Source organism: Dreissena polymorpha, chromosome 7 (assembly GCF_020536995.1).
Source record: "Dreissena polymorpha isolate Duluth1 chromosome 7, UMN_Dpol_1.0, whole genome shotgun sequence".
Taxonomy (NCBI): Eukaryota; Metazoa; Mollusca; class Bivalvia; order Myida; family Dreissenidae; genus Dreissena; species Dreissena polymorpha.
In genome coordinates this window covers 49,654,513-49,669,680 of record NC_068361.1, presented here as the reverse complement: position 1 = coordinate 49,669,680, position 15,168 = coordinate 49,654,513, and the positions used below count along the sequence as shown (strand labels likewise).

General features: G+C 35.6%; 1 protein-coding gene across 4 annotated transcripts in view; it reads right to left on the bottom strand.

Moving 5' to 3' along the window:
* Positions 1-1,253: 1,253 nt before the first annotated feature.
* The window catches only part of LOC127836931 (sulfhydryl oxidase 2-like), a 40,219-nt gene continuing 26,304 nt past the window's right edge, over positions 1,254-15,168 (bottom strand). Inside the window, exons 9-11 of one of the 4 annotated variants that reach the window (XR_008029006.1) lie at positions 8,975-9,113; positions 3,810-7,325; positions 1,254-3,728 (exon numbers count right to left, since the gene is read on the bottom strand). Coding sequence is in view for 1 of the 4 variants with exons in the window: in XM_052363578.1 (XP_052219538.1) it covers positions 6,571-7,325; positions 8,975-9,113 (894 nt within the window). In the remaining 3 variants the exon portion in view is untranslated. Of the gene's footprint in view, positions 7,326-8,974; positions 9,114-15,168 lie in introns of all 4 variants that reach the window. The other 3 variants (XR_008029007.1, XR_008029008.1, XM_052363578.1) reach the window with 3 other exon arrangements.

Genomic DNA, 15,168 nt, shown 5'->3' with positions numbered 1-15,168 from the left:
CACCTATTAAGTTCAATTATCATGAAACATGCTGAGAAGAATTGTTCTAATGATATATGGGCCATGTTCAAAAGTGGTCTGTTAAAAAAATCATGGCCGCCAGAGGGTACGGAAGTTTTCCAACGATGGCTATATTGAAACCTAGTTTACTCTTAGTCACATTTTTAGCTTAATAGTCATGAAACTTGCTCAGAATGTTTTTACTAATGATATCACCATTTAGTTCAAAAATGATTCTGGTCTGTTGAAAATATGGCTGCCACGGAAAGTGTAAGTTTTTCTTTTAATTTTTGCTCAAGTGCAACCTTTAACACAGGTTGATTTTGCTTCTTTCGGAAGATGATTTCAACCATTAAAAAGATACTAAGATAGTGTGAAGTTTAAAGTTGTTTTGATGATTGTGATTATGATACTGGTGATGGATTCAGAAACATGAACAACAACCATATTTCTAATCATTGAATTACTCATATTAAATACCGGTATTTCCATTAATTCAGATTATTATTATTAATAAGTGACCTATTGATTTTTACGGTATATGCACAGCCTCTTTTGCAGGAAAGACAACAAGCTACTGATTAACATGGTGTTTCCTGTAGTTTTCCCTAGCAAATTATTACAAGTTTCAAATATGTTTATATATGTTCTGTGTTAACACCGTTATAGTAATATGCCTAGAATATACATGTTTGATAAAGAACTTTTATTCTTTTGAACACCACCTTCTCAGAGAGTTTCAGGTGAGCACCTAGAGGCCATGGTCCTCTTGTTGTAAAGTTCGGACACATTTCCATTGATAATTGTTTGTCATCACTAACACAAGTTTGGAGTTCTAATGTGAAGGACAATGATGCTGGAGCTGTATCATAACCAGGCATCAGCATGACACAGATTGGTTATTGACTTAGATATTTTCTATAATTGTGATAATACACAGATTTTGCCATATAATCATGATAAAAGTTGATGCCTTGGCACTAAAAGCATCTGTTTGGTTGTTTGATCTTGTCATAGCTGTCATTTCATTATTCATAATGCAATTAAACAATAATAATTTGCAGCAAAATTTTCACTGTGGATGAGGCTTGTTGTCTGAAAGACTTGTTCCCAGCTCAAAGGTCAAGGTCAAACCATGAAGTCAAAGGTCAACATTGAGCATGATGCAGCTTGTCTTGATTGTTAATTGATCATTTATCATTTAAAATAACTTACCACATGTTTCTACCTTGAAGTAAAACACAAACAATATCTCATCAACATCTCAATGTGTATTGCAGTCACACCAAACAGATATGCATTCAACGCACAACGTAACTTTAACAAACAACTGTACATACAAATGGTTTAAAGCTGATGATAAAATACTACAACATCAAAGTCTGAACATAATACTACTGATAAACAAGAGATGTGTTTGTCAGAAACAATGCCCCCTATTGCGCCGCTTTGAAGCCATACATTTAACCTTTGACCTTGAAGGATGACGTTGACCTTGACCTTTCACCACTCAAAATGTGCAGTTCCATGAGATACACATGCATGCCAAGTATCAAGTTGCTATCTTCAATATTGCAAAAGTTATCGCAAAACTTAAACCAAGGTTAAAGTTTTAGGTTAAAGTTTTGATGACAGACAGAATGACAGACAGACAGGCCAAAAACAATATACCCCCAATCATTCGATCCGGGGGCATAAAAACATACAAACAATGTTTACTATATCTGTCAATTGCTGTATTTCATAATCTGACAGCTAAACATAAACCTGCACATAACAAATATATCAGAGCAAGTTCACACTGTAAGCAATAATTTAGTATTCAACATTGTAAATGCAGTAAATAACACAACTCCTCATTAACCGAGGCATTATAATGGTCACTATAACTGTTCTAGACAAGAATACGAGCCATTCATTCCTATGGCACAACAGACAATTTACAGATTTTTATTTTCAATTAAATATCCGAAAAATTACAGCTTAGAATCAGTCTTAACAAGAGCACCGTATAACGGGTGCCAACACTTGGCTGTGGGTGCAGTTTTGAATTAATGAAAGCTTGTCAGAATTTTATTTTTTTAGAGGTCACAGTGACCTTGACCTTTGATCCAAAAATGGGTGTGGCGAGTAAAACTCATCAAGGTGCATCTACATATGAAGTTTCAAAGTTGTAGGTGGAAGCACTTTGATTTTAGAGCCAATGTTAAGGTTTTAGCACCTTGGACGCTGGACGGCAGACAACGAGCTGGCCATGACAATACCTCGGGTTTTCTCCGAAAACAGCCGAGCTAAAAATTATACCAGGAATCCAAGTTTAGTGATATGAAAGATATAGACAAACATTAGAGCACCTTGCCCATCAGTCGAATACATTTGTGTTTTTCATTATTTATTATTTGTAATTTCAGTGATAATTTATGGATTGAATCATGTTAATTGGAATAAATATGTGGCTAATACCCATCCAAATGCATCTGCAGGTAAACCGAGTTTGTCATAAGGATGAATACAGTTCGTCTCAGGGCCTAATTGAAATGTTCGCATATTTTACTGTAAAATAGATGAAAAAGAACAAACAACTAAAAAATCCTTATTAATTATAGAGTTATGTTGTCAAAATTAAGCTATGGGTGAATGCTGTGTAATCTATTGGTGAATGCTGTGAAATGCATCTATTGGTGAATGCTGTGAAATGCATCTATTGGTGAATGCTGTGAAATGCATCTAGCCAAAATGCTAATCTGAATCAAGATGATCCATCATTGAAAATGTCTGTCACCAGACGTTATTACAATGGAATGCAGCATAAACAATTTCTTGTGAGAGTGAGAAAATATTTGATGAAATTAACTCAAAAATCATTTGTAATTCATGGGTCATTAATTGTCCATGATTGTGTGGGTTGACCATTAATTGTCCATAATTGTGTGGGTTGACCATTAATTGTCCATGATTGTGTGGGTTGACCATTAATTGTCCATGATTGTGTGTGTTGACCATTAATTGTCCATGATTGTGTGGGTTGACCAATCCACAAATTAAACATAAACACGTCAGAAAATGACCGGCACAAATGTGTCTTTTTTTTAAATCAGAAATCCATTCATTTACATGTCCACGAAAGACACTTCTTGAAAAACAACAAATCTCATACCAACAATTATTTTACATTATTTACCAATTCTATTCACCTTTAAGTACAGAGTGTAAAATGTTTGCTACAAAGTCTCAGAACTTGGCCAACTACACCCATCCTTACCAATTCCAAAGAACTTAATGTCCCACTTAACGCAGAGTTACCATTTTTTCTTTTTTGACAACAAAACAAAAACAATTAGTGAACAAAACATACAAACACGTTATATGCCATGAACTTAAATGAAAATGTGTGGAACAAACCGTTCAATTTATAACTGACTAGTTCATATCACAGCTCTGTTAACCCAAGCAGCACGTCTCGCTCTGGGAGAAAGAGGATTCATGCAAAAAGCTTTACGCAAATTTTTTGTTTACGGGAAGTCTCTTCTTAACGCAAATCATTTTAGAATGGCTACGTGTAGTGCCTGATTTATCTGGGACAATTTACGCACATGCATTAAGCCCAGTTTTCCAAGACCATTTCAGCTACAATTGACATTCCCAACATCAACTAACTCCATTAACACACAACCACTGCACATTACGACACACTCTACGTACTTGCAGCTACAATTGACATTCCCAACCTCAACTGACTCCATTAGCACACAACCACTGCACATTACGACACACTCTACGTACTTGCAGCTACAATTGACATTCCCAACATCAACTGACTCCATTAGCACACAACCACTGCACATTACGACACACTCTACGTACTTGCAGCTACAATTGACATTCCCAACATCAACTGACTCAATTAGCACACAACCACTGCACATTACGACACACTCTACGTACTTGCAGATGTACATCAGTTAAACACAAACAGATACTTGTAAGATTACAGTGTATTGTCAACATTGATTTTGAAAATCAATATTTCAGTATAGAAACACAGCATATACATGTATATCAGAATTGAAAATATTAAAATAAGTAAAATGCGACATCAGCATTAAAAGAAGAGTAAAGTTTTCAGTTAGTACATAATGAAAACATGGAAAAAAGGCCAAATGATAATACTTTTTGAAAGATTAGTTAAAACAAGGGCTGTTTGTAAAACATGCATGCCCCCCATATGGGCTCTCCGTTGTAGTGACAGCCATTGTGTGAATATGTTTTTTGTCACTGTGACCTTAACCTTTGACCTAGTGACCTGAAAATCAATAGGGGTCATCTGCCAGTCATGATTAAGATCAACCTATGAAGTTTCATGATCCTAGCCATAAGCGTTCTTGAGTTATCATCCGGAAACCATCTTACTATTTCGGGTCACTGTGACCTTGACCTTTGACCTAGTGACCTGAAAATCAATAGGGGTCATCTGCCAGCCATTATCAATCTTCCTACGAAGTTTCATGATCCTAGGCATAAGCGTTCTTGAGTTATCATCCGGAAACCATTTTACTATTTCCGGTCACTGTGACCTTGACCTTTGACCTAGTGACCTGAAAATCAATAGGGGTCATATGCAAGTCATGATCAATATACCTTTTAAGTTTCATGATCCTAGGCCTAAGCCTTCTTGAGTTATCATCCGGAAACCATTTTACTATTTCGGGTCACTGTGACCTTGACCTTTGACCTAGTGACATGAAAATCAATAGGGGTCATCTGTGAGTCATGATCAATCTACCTATCAAGTTTCATGATCCTAGGCCTAAGCGTTCTTGAGTTATCATCCGGAAACCATTTTACTATTTCGGGTCACCGTGACATTGACCTTTGACCTTGTGACCTCAAAATCAATAGGGGTCATCTGCGAGTCATGATCAATGTACGTATGAAATTTCATGATCCTAGGCCCAAGCGTTCTTGAGTTATCATCCGGAAACCACCTGGTGGACGGACCGACCGACCGACAGACTGACCGACCGACATGTGCAAAGCAATAAACCCCCTCTTCTTCGAAGGGGGGCATAACTAATCAATGTGATTAATACATATATGTTCTTACCACAGGTGGGGTACTTTAAGTAGTAATACAAGTAATACAATTAGCAAAATGCATCTATAATAACATTGTATTTGCTATACGTATTTTTGTATCTGCTATGCTAGATAAAACTACCTACCCCACCCTGACTGCCTTTTTGTAACTGTTTACTCAAATGTAATTTGTAATCATGTATGGTTTAAACGGAACTAATGCATGTTTTAAGAATAACTCAAGGTAAGTTAATGAGATAAAATAATAAAATATGAATAAATACTATATACAAACACAATAGCATGATAAAACTCCCTGTATCTGTTAAATATAACAAGAGCAACGCATAACGGGTGCTAAAGCTCGGCTGCGGGTTCAGTTTTGAATAAATTCAATCTTGTCAGAAGTTTGTTTTGTTTTTTTGTTGTTTTTTTAGAGGTCACAGTGACCTTGACCTTTGACCTAGTGACCCCAAAATGGGTGTGGAGTGTAGAACTCATCAAGGTGCATCTACATATGAAGTTTCAAAGTTGTAGGTGGAAGCACTTTAATTTCAGAGGCAATTTTGAGGTTTAAGCACGGCGGAAGACACGACATGGAAACGCCGAGCTAGCTATGACAATACCTCAGGTTTTCTCCGAAAACGCCGAGCTAAAAATTCCAGGTTTTATGTACTCACATATTGACACAACAAGAAACCTTTGTTTAAATGTTACATTACATACAAATGTAAGTTTTCTGAACACAAAAGCATAAGTTTAACAATCATATAATTGTTGTATGTTCCAACTTGTCCTCTGGTTTTGTAACATCGATTTTGATTTGCACCAAGATATGTCATCATTTAAACAAATTCCATCAACAAACTTTAAGACATTCAGCTGTAACAAACACAATTATCAGAATGTTGTTTAAAAAAAAGGTCTTTGGTCACAAATTGGCAACAAGCATCATTAACATTAGGCTATGGCAAGAATAAATTGTTCAACAACAAAATAAGCTGTAAAAGGCTTGGAACTTATTGTTAAAGTACAAATAAGTACTTTAACAAAATTACTAAATTATAAAATAAATATAAAAAATCGTTTTAAATATAAAAAAAAAATACTTTTACATTTAAATTAAAAACATTCCAGATTCCATCTTTAACTGAAAGTAGTTTATAGACAACAAGTCTTTTAATTAGAATACAATGCACTGGTATTGCATAATGGTTAATTAAATGTACGTGTACAAACATGTTTTAAGCTACAGAGAACTAAAATAAGCCGAAAGGCTTTCAATTTTGAAATAAATAAAATGGAAGATGACACAGACAACCAAAATATTATGCCACAGTCATGTGGGCCTCTACATTGGTTTACTCAAATTTTAAATTTTAATTTTAAAATGTTACATTCATTTTCGTAATTTTATATTCAAGGATTATACATTCAAAAAAAGTAAACCAAGGTTTTAGCCTTAATCGGATTATGTTCCCAAGTTATGAACTGCTACCAAAACTTGTTGTGTGTTGAAATTTTACATGGACGATATTTTCTACGCACTATAAAATGGTAATACAATGCCAGTATCCCAAGCGTACATAACACATAGAAAACCACACAGAGACTCATGTCCACGTTAGAGAACCCCAAGAAATCCCAGTGGTACCTCTGTGATACAGACGACAGCGCTTCCAATTGGACTTCTTTGTCAAATGTATCACCCTCAGGTTGCTTTGCCACAACTAAAGCACCGAATTTCTTTTCCTTCCTTGCCTCATCCTTTGACCTTTTCTTTTTCCGCAAATCTCGTATTTTATCCAGATCTTTTTTTCTCTGATGTAACTCCCACCAGTCCAAGTCTTTATTTTCACTAACTTCTACCGTGCCTAACTCCCTTGAAGTTCCTGTCTCGTTCCTTGGTTCAACGATGATCCCAGATCGACCATAAAAGCTCAGTAAAAAGTGGAAAATGCTGTTCTTGTCGGGTTCACCTACGCCGATATGGCAGTCCCGACACAAATTTTTTGATGGAAATTGTATCTTTGGAAACGCTGGATCTTCGGTTTTATCACCATGGAGTCTAGCGTTGACCTTGTTGTGGGCCTGCCACAACCACAGAACTGCACCGTTTGGGGTGTGATCCCCTGATGTTGTATTTTTTGCCATCCCCAAGAAATGCTTTACACATGTCTCACAACCAAAGAAATGCTTCATATAGCCCACAATAGCTGCCAGTACATCTATTGGCAATTCTTTCGGGTCTGAAATTGTAGAAGATTTGTGTCTGTACACAACCTCGTATCAATTTCATGTTTTAATTAAATGTACGGAAAACTGATGCAAGACAAACAAGAGCTGTCACCATAGGATGACTTATGCCCCCTATAAACGCTTGATAGAAGTCATGAGCTTTTTTCGAAACCTAAACACAGATTTGAAACCTAAACGCGGACCCTAAATTCAAGGTCAAGGTCACAGGGGTCAAAATTTGTGTGCGTATGGAAAGGCCTTGTCCGTTAAACATTCATACCAAATATGAAGGTTATATCTCAAGGGACATGGCAGTCATTAGCATTTTTCAAAACCTAAACGCAGATTTTGAAACCTAAACGCGGACCCTAAGTTCAAGGTCAAGGTCACAGGGGTAAAAAATTTTGTGCGAATGGAAAGGCCTTGTCCATATACATATGCATACCAAATATGAAGGTTATATCTCAAGGGACATAGAAGTTATGAGCATTTTTCGAAACCTAAACGCAGATTTTGAAACCTAAACGCGGACCCTAAGTTCAAGGTCAAGGTCACAGGGGTAAAAAAATTTGTGCGTATGGAAAGGCCTTGTCCATATACACATGCATACCTAATATGAAGGTTATATCTCAAGGGACATAGAAGTTATGAGCATTTTTCGAACCTAAACGCGGACCCAAAGTACAAGGTCAAGGTCACAGGGGTAAAATTTTTTGTGCGTATGGAAAGGCCTTGTCCATATACACATGCATACCAAATATGAAGGTTATATCTCAAGGGACATAGAAGTTATGAGCATTTTTTGAAACCTAAACGCGGACCCTAAGTTCAAGGTCAAGGTCACAGAGGTAAAAAATGTTGTGCGTATGGAAAGGCCTTGTCCATATACACATGCATACCAAATATGAAGGTCATATCTCAAGGGACATAGAAGTTATGAGCATTTTTCGAAACCTAAACGCAGATTTCGAAACCTAAACGCGGACCCTAAGTTCAAGGTCAAGGTCACAGGGGTAAACAATTTTGTGTGTATGGAAAGGCCTTGTCCATATACACATGCATACCAAATATGAAGGTTATATCTCAAGGGACATAGAAGTTATGAGCATTTTTCGAAACCTTAATGCAAAGTGTGACGGAAAGACAGACAGACAGATGGACAGTCCGATCACTATATGCCACCTTTTCTTCGAAAAGGGGGCATAAAAACATTCGCTTTTCCCAGTAATTCCCTTAATTTTCATTCCACTTAAAGTTTTCATGTGTTGTTTTTTTTTATTTTAAAAGCTGATAATGTATTTTCTATTTAAAACATACATTTCTAAATGTTTAATTAACATAACGGCTGTTCTTGTCTTACTATAATTCAGTGGGCACCATCCCAAACCCAAAAAACAAAAGTTACAAAATGAACACAATAATATGAGCCGGGTTCTGATAAAACTGGGCCTTATGCATGTCCATAAAGGGTCATCTCAGATTAGCCTGTACAGTTCAACAGGCTAATCATTTAAAGGACATCTTTTCTAATCAAAAATCATGTCTAGGCGGAAAGTGTCCTCCTAGATTAGCCTGTGCTAACTCCACAGGTTAATTTGGGATGACACTAAACGCACATGCATTAAGCCCATTTTTTCCAGAACAAGGCTCGTATACATACTCTGTCTGTCATGTTGAGCGGCACCGACTGTCAGGGTATGGAAGAGCGTCCACATGCCACATGGGTAACCACGGAAACGTGGCTCGCTGCCTGCACAACCCACCCACTTTATACAGCACGGCAGATAGGCGTCCACTGTCTGAAATACATGATGCGATAATAATTACTGTTTACACAATATTCTAACACGGCACGTGACTTGTTTTCTATAGACAAAGAAGGAAATCAAGTGTGGGTTATTCTGCAATAACTTATGGGCGGAGCTTAATGTTTCGAAAATAGTTCCGAATAAATAAATAAAATATTGCAGTACTAAAAGCACGTGCAAAAACCCGCCCTAAAAGAAATGTAATAAATGTAGCATGTATATAAATGTAATGAAACAACAAATTGTATATTTGGTGATAAGTGGCATAACAACACCTACAAAGAAAGTTATTGGTTAGGAAGCGTAATTCAGAAAACATTTATAGCATATCAGCTTTTCAGTAGCTTCAATAAACGTGACGTCATTAAGTTTCTACGATTGTTGCTTTCAATGAAAGTGACATCATTTGCAAAATATTTATGAATGAAACGACGTCATATGTTTGTACAAGTCAATGACGTCACTAAATAGTGAACTTTGTACTAAGAAGGGCGGAGTATTGAAAAATATAGTTCACGTCCTAAAGCTTGAAACAAATCAATAAGAATCGTGTTAGAATCGAAATAATATTTTTATATGATGGTTTGTTGTCGAATAACCCACAGTAAGTTGTATAGATGCGTGTTATCAAATCACTCGTGCTTCGCACTCGTGACTTAATTCCTACGCATCTATACTCCTTACTGTGGATTATTCAACAACAAACCATGATAGAACAAGGGACAAAATTGTCACAAAACCAGGTTTTCATTGTGAAAAAAAATCTGATTAAGGGAGACAACTCAAACTGAACTTTTGAAATGAACAAACAAAATTAACCCCCTTTGTAAGTTTGTTTCAAAATAAATCTATTTTAAGTTGTGGTGACCTTGACATTGGAGATATTGACGTGATTCTTTCGTGCGACACACCATCCCATGATGTTGAACAAATGTGCCAAATAATTGTAAAATCTCATAATGAATGACATAGTTATGGCCCAGACAAGCTCATTTATTGCCAATTTTGACCTTTGAACTCAAAGTGTGACCTTGACCTTGGAGATATCGACGTAATTATTTAGCGCCACACACCGTCCAATGATGGTGAACAAATGTGCCAAATGATTTTAAAATATGACAATGAACGACATAGTTATGGCCCGAAAAAGCTTGTTCCGCCCGCCCACCAGCCCGCCAGCCCGCATTCGCCAATCTAATAACCAGTTTTTTCCTTCAGAAAACCTGGTTAAAAATATTATTTCTTAAACATCCCATAGTTGTACTACCTCCTGTGTGAAGAGCAAACACAAAAAGCATAATGACATCCTGTTGTATGTTTTCAGAGCAAAATAAAGAATTATATTTGTGTGAAGAGCAAACACAAAAAGCATAATGACATCCTGTTGTATGTTTTCAGAGCAAAATAAAGAATTATATTATTATTATCATAAGAATTAAGAAAAAAATTATTGTAAAAATATAATACCAGGCAATTACAAATAAAGTAAGATTATTTAAGCCTTGTTCTGGGAAAAATGGGCTTAATGCATGTGTGTTAAGAGTAAAACCAAATAAGCAGTCGGCACATGCTAATCAGGGACAATATTTTCCGTCTAAACTGGAATTTTGCTAAAGATACTTTTTTAATAATGAACAAGACCTGAACAATGCCCCCTTCTGCGTTTGAAGTAACATAGCAGCTATTATAGAGAAAATTGTAAAGCCCAAGGCCCATAAGTTCACCAAAAAAACAATTTACCAGAAGGAACTCACATTTCTTTTGTAAGTCATGACGGTAGAATCACAAACCAAAAACAAAAAATCAGAGCAATATCTGAGAGCTTTACGTAAAAAAATCAGGATAACAGTTATTTTAGAGAAAAATAGTATAGACAAAACTCACATTTCATCTGTAGGTCATGTAGTTAGACTAACATACCAAAAATCAGACTGCAATATGCCACCCTATGGGGCACATAAAAATCTGTGAAATTTCTGAAGTGTTTCGCAAAAATCTCGCAAAACAATTGAAGAGAAAAATATTTCAGTCAAAGGCCCATAATTTTCCCAAAAATCAATGAACCGGAACAACACTTATACTTCATCTGAATGTAGGTTGACTCACATTCCAAATATCAAATAAATATCTAACGCATTAAAACATCTGGAAAACGGAAAATTTCTAGGTCAACGCCGACGCCAAGGTGATGACAATAGCTCATAATTTTGTTTCAAAAAATAGATGAGCTAAAAAAAAATATTATTATTTTTTTTTTTTTAATCTGTTATATCAAGCAAACATAACTTGATAACTTGGCCAAAAATAATTTGACCAGAACGCTCACACTTAATCTGTAACACATGTGCATAAACTCACATACCAAAAAAACAGCGAAATATCAGAAAGTATTTCGTAAAAGAAGCCTGTAAAAGGGTCTATATAGAGAACATTACTCAGTCCAAGCATCGCATAAAAAAGGAAAACGGAAGATGTCTAAAACCAAGGCCCATAACTTTGCCAAAAATGTATGGACCAGAAAGAAACTCACATTTCAAGTCATGTTGGTAGACTCACATTCTAACAAGAGCACCGCCTTGCGGGTGCAGACCGCTCATCTATTTTATTTTTAAAGGTGAAGGGACTCTCAATTTCAATCACAAAGGAGAGAGGGGTGAAGTGAAGAGGGGTGTATAGTGTGGAGGTGTGGACATTTATTACATTATCTTCCAAAAATGCGAAAAAAAAAATGAAAAAAAAAAAAAATCGGGGGTGGGGGGTGGGGGGGGGGGTGAGGGGATTCTTGCGTGCGATGGTTGGCCGGTATTTCAAAAATAAAATAATAAAAATAATTTTTTGTGTTTTTTAACCGTTTCAAAAAAAAAAAAAATGGGAGTGGGTGTGGGGTGGGGGGTTGGTATAGTGTGAGGATGTGGTGGTCATTTGTGAGATGATCTTAAAAATAAAAAAAAATAAAAAAAATATGGGGGGGGAGGATTCGGGGGGGGGGAGGGCACGGGGGATGGTTTGGGTGGAGTCTATTCTGGTATGTCAGGTAAGAGTAGTTTTGTCAAAGTATCAATCAAATCTAATCATAAATAAAGAAGTTATGGCAATTTTAGCAAAATTTAATAATTTGACCTTGAGAGTCAAGGTCATTCAAAGGTAAAATTCAACTTGCCAGGTACAGTAACCTCATGATAGCATGAAAGTATTTGAAGTTTGAAAGCAATAGCCTTGATACTTTAGAAGTAAAGTGGATTGAAACACAAAATTTAACCATATATTCAAAGTTACTATTTCAAAAAAGGGCCATAATTCCGTAAAAATGACAACCAGAGTTATGCAACTTGTCCTTTTACTGTACCCATATGATAGTTTGCGAGTGTTCCAAGTATAAAAGCAATATCTATGAAACTTTAGGGGTAAAGTGGACCAAAACACAAAACTTAACCAAATTTTCAATTTTCTAAGTATAAAGGGCCCATAATTCTGTCAAAATGCCAGTCAGAGTTACATAACTTTGCTTGCACAGTCCCCTTATGATAGTTAGTAAGTGTTGCAAGTATGATGGCAATAGCTTTGATACTTAAGGAATAAAATGGACCTAAACACAAAACTTAACCAAATTTTCAATTTCTAAGTATAAAAAGGGCACATAATTCTGTCAAAATGCACGCCAGAGTTATCTAACTTTGCCTGCCCAGTCCCCTCATGATAGTAAGTAAGTGTACCAAGTTTGAATGCAATAGCATTGATACTTTCTGAGAAAAGTGGACCTAAACGCAAAACTTAACCGGACGCCAACGCCGACGTCGACGCCAAGGTGATGACAATAGCTCATAATTTTGTTTCAAAAAATAGATGAGCCAAAAAAAAAAAATATTATTATTTATTTTTTTAATCTGTTATATCAAGCAAACAAAGCATACATATATACATGTTTTTCTTATTATAAACTTTAGTAGCCTTCCATTCTAGTACCCGAAAAAATAAGGTCATACCTTAGCCGACCCTGTTTTTTTTTTTCCAAGGAGACCAGAAACGGACCTATTTTTTTGGGCCTATCTAACCTCAGTAAACATTAAACATGGGCCTTTGATTACAAACAATGTACATGAACCAGTGTTTTCCGTCCTGCATACTTAAATTAGACTCGATTGGTAATTGTTGGCTCGGGAAGGACGTATAGAAAATGCTCTAAATGTACCCGGGACTTCTTATGCTATATTGGTCGTTGTCGGCTATTTTCAAATTCATTACATTCATATTTATGTCAATATTCTGTAAAATGGCCCTTATATTATTGAAACTCCTACTAAATTATCTGTACCCAGGGTACATTAAAGTATACTTAAGAGTACCTAGGGTACATTTAAGTAGTAATCAAGCCAAAAATGACCAATCAAGCTTAAGTTAGAGCCTATGTCCCATATGTTTTGATTTTTTTTGCCTTTTTTTTTATTGATTTTATTGGCTGGTTTTACAGCATTTCTTGGGTCATATTCCAAAGAAAAAAATATTTGCTCGTAAATATTTGGATCTGATTTTCACATGGAATATATTGTGACAAACACACACAAAGCATTTTGTATTGCATTATACAGGGGTTTTCCTCGCTTCATTGGGAAGACTGGCCATAGTCTATGGATTTTGGGAAGAAATTGCTCATTTTGGGAAGAATTCTCATTAAAATTACTTCTTTGGAAAATGAAAAAGCTGGTGTAAGTTAGGATTTTGGGGAAAACTGCATGATTTTAAAGAAATTTTCAATTGGGAAGGCCCCTGTTATATAAGGCTGGAAACCCCTGGTTATATCTGTGTTACCATATCACATCTAGCATTGAAATTTTTGCTCTTGTTATAAGAAACACATATAAGGATTTTTATGGGTTAACTTTATTTTGCTAACTATTAATTGCATGAAATAGAATTTATTTTGAGTATTTATGTGGCTTTTATGCTGCTATCTTGATGTTTATCAAACTTGGCCTGTATATGATTTCACCCATAAATATTATTACCAAGTTTCATTATGATATGATTTACTTTTACTCTTTCAGTGCTGGAACCGAATTTTGAAGGCCTTTGAAAAACAGATTGGATCCAGATGAGACGCCAGAGAGCGTGGCGTCTCATCAGAATCCACAGGCCTTTTCCACCCTATGCCACGGTTCCGAAATTCGGCCCCATTCCCAATGCAAATCTGGTTGTTTTTTTCCCAATTGAAAAAAAAAATCCCAATTAAAAAAAACAAAAATTTTTTTTTTTTTACCTTAAGTTTAAATATATATTCCCAATTCACATAATACAGTGTTCTTTAAATATATAAGTTAACCTGATCCAGTGTAGAAAAAATAAAATATTGCATAATTAAATTATCTGTTGCATTGAATTTGTTTTAAACAGTAAAATATGTTAAATTGATTGTTTAAGACTTTCCTTATTTTCCACAAAATCCTGCGTTTCGCGCAATTTTTTTCACCTAAAAAAAGGTCAGGCCCATTACCCAAAATCAGATAAAAAAACATGAACTTATCAATCATGTTCATAATATTTTGTAAAATTTTGATACTATGTTATCAAAATAGTCGTTATTTACCAGTTAACGGCTTCTTCAAAAATAAGAAACACTATTGACATGCGATTATTTTTCCCAATTGTGCAAGTTTTGCGAATAATTTTTTTCCCAAAATGGGGTTTTTCACAACGCGAAATTCCCAAAATTCCAGTGTGGCGTTTTCCCAAAGTGGAGCGGAAAAGGCCTGATCCAAACTGTTTGCTATTCTGACAGTATTCTTTCAACAAAATCAAAGAAAATGCAAATTTTAGAAATTCAGCAGACGACATTTTAGCAGACGACAAATTTCCCAGCATGCAAAGGGTTAAACTATAACAATTATTGAGCAGACATCATTTCCCTTGACTCAGCCCAACCAATTGCCACGGATTTTATCACAATATGCCCCATATTTAACACATATGCATATAAAAATAGATAATCCCAAACTATATTGTTCGTCAGTAAAAACATTTAATTACTTTTTTTTTCAAAATGTTGATATCA